At 38.8% G+C, this 5,621-nt stretch overlaps 1 protein-coding gene across 1 annotated transcript; it reads left to right on the top strand.

Annotated features, from left to right (window-relative positions):
• The first annotated feature begins 4,206 nt into the window (after nt 1-4,206).
• LOC110037546 (NDR1/HIN1-like protein 10) lies at nt 4,207-5,082 on the top strand. Its single transcript, XM_020742217.1, has one exon. It carries the CDS (start codon nt 4,381-4,383, stop codon nt 5,080-5,082), a length of 702 nt encoding a protein of 233 aa, XP_020597876.1. The 5' UTR covers nt 4,207-4,380.
• The last annotated feature ends 539 nt before the right edge of the window (nt 5,083-5,621 follow it).

A 5,621-nucleotide genomic window follows, 5' to 3' on the forward strand; every position in this document is an offset into this window, starting at 1 on the left:
AAAAAGGTCACAAGCAATAAAGTGAAGAGATGAAAAGACAAGAGAAGGAAATGCAAAAAAAAAAGATAAAAGCGAAGAAAGGAATGGACTCCTTTCATATTCCAAAGGCTCGAATGTTAGGTACAAATAAAAAAGAAAGAGAAAATTGATCCCCAAAATTATATATTTCTAAAATTAATAAAGTTGATTCTGCTTTGCAACAGCGCCAAAAACTTGATTTGTTATTTTGACGCAATTTATGTTGGTATTCTATGCAAGTATATGTATCGTTATCAAGTAATACAGAAATTTCTATTTAAGCCCCAAATTTTGATCTCATGAGGAAGGTTTAAATTCACAATGGAAATTTAAATTAGGAAATTCACAACAATAAAGAAAATCTACTACACTAATTTCGAATGTTTAAGGTGTTATCAGAATTAAATCACTAACTATTAGTAAAACTGTAAAGCAAAGCTAAACAATAACTACCAAACTATATTTTTGTGATGAAATTATCTAATATGAGAAAGCATCTTTCCCACTATAATGAGTTTTTGGTTAAATGAGAGAGAGAGATAAATGCTTTTAACATGTCTTGTGCCAAATAGGAGCAATTTTAATTCTCTACCCTTAGTCAAGTGTTATAGAGAATTGTTGGTTAATTATAGGTTTAGTCTCTAAATCCGTGGTTAGGCTGGGATGATATTGGCTCTTACTCTAAAGCTCCCACTTTCTTTCCCCTAAAGGCTAACTCTCGCTTTAGTTCGTAAACACTAAGGAAATAAATTAGGGATTTTAGTCTGTCACCCTAGAATCTCCAATTCTTCTACCAATAATATATTTTTCCCTAGTTATTTGCATCCAATTCCATGAATGAAACACTCCTTCATGGATCAAATGTGATTCTCACTTTGTTGTAAAACTAATACTCCATTTCCCGGATAATATGTTTCTCAATAGATGTTAACATTTCAATTGAACAAATCGAAAAGTAAATTAAGAACGGAGTGAAAAATCATGACAATTTGTTTTATATTTTAAAATTGGTACATCCAAATTATCTCTTAATTTCACCATATCTCAGAGTAGGAAGAAAGACAAAGAAAACTACTCAGACCTCATGAGAAAGACACGATGAAATACAAATTTCATATATAGAAGAATGTTATACAACAATAATAAACAAAAACTACTTATCTTTAACTCTTCCTCAAAGCAAATTCCTTGTAGCTCCTATTGGACTTTTCTCTCTTTACAAGACTCTTGATTCTGACTTCAAAGATGTAGGGAAGAAGAAATCTCTCACTTCTCTCCCTCTCAAACAACTCTTAGGAGAAATCACAATTAATTAGACTCACCACACTAAACAATATGCACAGAGAAACACTAAAGAAAACTCAATGACACACTAGCCTCCCTTTTCTCTCATCAATTTTCACTCTAAATAGAGCATAATGTCGATTTTCTAAGAGGTTCATCCAATAAATCTTCAAAAAGCATCAAAATTCATCAAATCTTCTAGAAATTTACCCAACGCCCACATTGGCGCGGTAGGCGCCCACGATGGCGCCGTCGATGCCCGTGGTTCAAATTATTTCTTGTGCTCTCTATCAAATGGCACCTTCGGTGCCCCCGATGTTCTGGAATCCTCCTTCATGCTGGCGTAGTCAGTATCCATGCTAGCGCCGCCGGCGCTGAGTATTTCTTCGACAACACTATTTTAACTTAAAATTTCATCCTTTTTGCTTCTTTTTTACTTCAAGTGCTAAAATTCATCAACCTGCAATAAAAAATGAAAAATATCTTTTTTTAAAGTGTAATATCATAAAAAATGAGTATAAAATATAGGTCTAAAAATGCATATATTTTTGGTGCATAAAAAATCACATCCTCGCTATAATTTCTGTACTTTTTGTACATTAATTATGAAAGAAGGAAAAATGAAAGAAGAAGAAGAAGAATGTAGATAAAGTAAATAAAGAAAATAAAATAAAAAACTAGAAAAGACATCTCTCTTCTCATTTAAGTCTCTCATCTGAGAGAGCATTTCAAAAAATAAGATCACACTCTCTCTGTCCAAGCCTAAGCTCTAAGGCGAGCCAACAAAATATCTCTAAGCCTCTCTTAAGGAAAGAGTATTCCAAGCTTCTTCTCCAGAGCGAGCAAAACAAACTCACTAACTCTCCAAGTCCCTCCTTTGGGTTGAGCATTCCAAGGATTTATTTCTTGACTCGACTCTCTCATCTGAGATGAGCAAACAAAGTTTCATCTCCCCCTCAAGAAATTCCAAAGAACCCATTTACAAAGCTCAAGTTCGAAGAAGCTATGGACCTAGTTCCTTGTCCCGAAGCGATAGTATTCATAAGGGTTACGGTGCAAATCACTCCACAAGTGAGTCTCGGTGGTTACCCCTACGAAGGCAGCGACAACAACGTCAAACATGTCGTGCATGGTGAGGCTCGTGGGCTTGTGTCGTGTGATTCTTTCTATCCAAAAATTCAAAATGTAAGCTTGATTATATTCTCCAAAGCTCTGGACACTAACTAATGATTTTTCTTCGAAAGATTTATTCATTAAATGGCTAGAAAGAGGATTGATATAAGTTTAAACTTAAGCCTAAAAAAAAAATTTCCTACCCTAATGAGTTTTCCATTCTTATCGTGGTTTCACTTCCAATACGTAAGAAACTCAGGGACTTCAAGTTTGAATCAAAATCTGTTTGGGACGGAATGGGATGTGGGGGCAAATAGTGGTGGTGCCCGGTCTTGGTTTTATTTCACAAAAGTTTAGGTTACAAATGAAGAAGAAGAGCAACAACCTCCTTGTATGAGGCGGAGAGACGGAGAACCTAATAGCGACCCATTTTAAATCCAAGGGTTCCTTTATTTATCGAGAAAATATAGTGGAGAGAGGAAATAGGACTAGTGAGAGGTAATTTTCTCTAGATCCGTCTTCGCTAGCAACAAATTGTCGACTTAGGAGGTCGATCGTCCATGGGTGGCCAGCCATGGTGACCAATAGATTCTTCAGGTAACTGACAAGGTGGTCGGTTGTTCCGAGATCAGTTTGTCGGCCAGGTGACTGACAGACAAGATGGTGACTCGAAGTGGCCGGCAAGGGGGGCTGGCCCCCGGGGCCAGCCCCCAAGGGGGGGTTGGGAGGATTGATATAAGTTTAAACTTAAGCCTAAAAAAAAAATTTCCTACCCTAATGAGTTTTCCATTCTTATCGTGGTTTCACTTCCAATACGTAAGAAACTCAGGGACTTCAAGTTTGAATCAAAATTTGTTTGGGACGGAATGGGATGTGGGGGCAAATAGTGGTGGTGCCCGGTCTTGGCGAACCCTTTTATTTCACATAGGTTACAAATGAAGAAGAAGAGCAACAACCTCCTTGTATGAGGCGGAGAGACGGAGAACCTAATAGCGACCCATTTTAAATCCAAGGGTTCCTTTATTTATCGAGAAAATATAGTGGAGAGAGGAAATAGGACTAGTGAGAGGTAATTTTCTCTAGATCCGTCTTCGCTAGCAACAAATTGTCGACTTAGGAGGTCGATCGTCCATGGGTGGCCAGCCATGGTGACCAATAGATTCTTCAGGTAACTGACAAGGTGGTCGGTTGTTCCGAGATCAGTTTGTCGGCCAGGTGACTGACAGACAAGATGGTGACTCGAAGTGGCCGGCAAGGTGGCTGGCCCACGTGGCCAGCCGACAAGGCGACAAGGTGTGGTTGGTCCAATGGCCGATAAGGTGTTGGTGACTCCTGCTACACCATCCTCGACGGTGGCGATTTCTTTTGTTCTGGCAAGGATGCCTGTTTTTTTGGTCATACAAATAATAAATTTGTAGTCTAAAATCCAGCAATTACCATGCACTCGTTCTGTCGTGAGGATTGAGGAGGTCAATATACAATTTATTTCCCAACCTAGCTAAATTTGGCTTCATTTTAAATTAATTTAAAACTGAATTTAATATGAGATGCAGGCCAACAGTAAAAGTAACAAAGACGGAACAAACACCTGACCGAGCCCGCCCTTTGAAGGATGCGCAGATACCGTACGCCGCAGGCAAATGCTTGCTTACTGTCAATCAAGAATGGCATCCATCGATGAAGCAGGGCAAAAGCTTGGTCAATGACACAACGATTTTCTCTCCCTATGCCTCCCACCCGAAGTTTCTCAAATCTTTCTGGCCCTGTTCCCCAGTTCCAACACTCTAATCTTGAATGAAGCAGGGCAAAAGCTTGGTCAATGACACCACAATTCTCTCTCCCTATGCCTCCCACCCGAAGTTTCTCAAATCTTTCTGGCCCTGTTCCCCAGTTCCAACACTCACCAGGTATTCCTTTATTTTGCCATCTCGTTCCCCTCACTCCCTGCTACCCTAAACACACCCGATGGCCGAAGGCAACAAGGAATGTCATCTAAACCAAACCTTCTACGGCCCTTCCATTCCTCCCACTCAAACCCACGTCCGTTTATCTCCCACTGATCGGACTAGCACAAAATTCAACGCCTACACCATGTTCTGTATCTCTTTCAAGATTATAACTATAATCCTCATCTTTCTTTGCGTCATCGTTCTGACTCTCTGGCTTATCTTTCAGCCACAAAGCCTCAAGGCTTACGCCGATAATGCCACTCTATCAGTCTTCAATCTCTCTTCACCCGGCAACGGCAGTCTCAACTACAAACTCTCTTTCATGCTCAGCTTACGAAATCCAAACCGCAAATACAGCTTCTACTACGAGCGACTAAATACCGTAGCGTTTTATGATGGATACCAGTTCGCTCACGCGGGCTCGCTTCGGAATTATCAAGGAAGAAACAGTTGGATGTCGTTGAATGTGAGCTTAGAGGGTCGGAGTACGGTATCAACCGACTCGGTGAGGCAAGGTTTTGAGCGGGAGAAAGGAGAAGGTTTCTTTCATGTGAGGGTGAAGATTTATGCCACGGTTCGGCTAAAAATGTTCATGATAAAGAGCGAGCAGTTCAAGCCGGACTTGGATTGCAACCTAAGGCTTCCCGTGCCGTCAAATGATACTTCTCTGGCAGCAGGTTTCTATAGAACCGAATGTGAAGCGAACCATTTCTCATAGTCAATTGCTGTGGCAAACGTTTGACTTCCTTTTTTTTTATTATTGTTAGTAATGATTCTCTTTTCTATGTTTTTCTGGCAATTATATTCGTTTCACGAAAGGTCATGCAAACAGAATTAGGATTTTAACAATTGCTGTGTATTGAATTCGATCTGTTTACGCTAATAATTTGGATAATAATATTAAGCTTCTCACACGAGCTAAAGATAAAGCAATAGGGACAATAATGTAAGTCTTTTGGCATCATCTAGGATTATTTAAGATGGTGTTCTAAATCTAACAAACACTCTTCAGCATATTGAGGTGGTCGCTTTTCTCGCTCAAATAAGAAAAAAAAAAAAGAAATGGCCAAAACATAAATTTTGATATTTATATTTTTAACACTTTGATACTATAAATTTATGCATGAAAATGTGTGTTTCGCTCTTCAAAAATTTTTAATAGTGATATTTATAATGTAATATTAAAAATGTTAATATCAAATTTTTTATTTTGGGTATGTTAATATATGAGATTATTATTGTATGCATGTAGTGGAC

Source organism: Phalaenopsis equestris, unplaced genomic scaffold (assembly GCF_001263595.1).
Source record: "Phalaenopsis equestris unplaced genomic scaffold, ASM126359v1 Scaffold220753, whole genome shotgun sequence".
In the NCBI taxonomy this organism is placed as follows: Eukaryota; Viridiplantae; Streptophyta; class Magnoliopsida; order Asparagales; family Orchidaceae; genus Phalaenopsis; species Phalaenopsis equestris.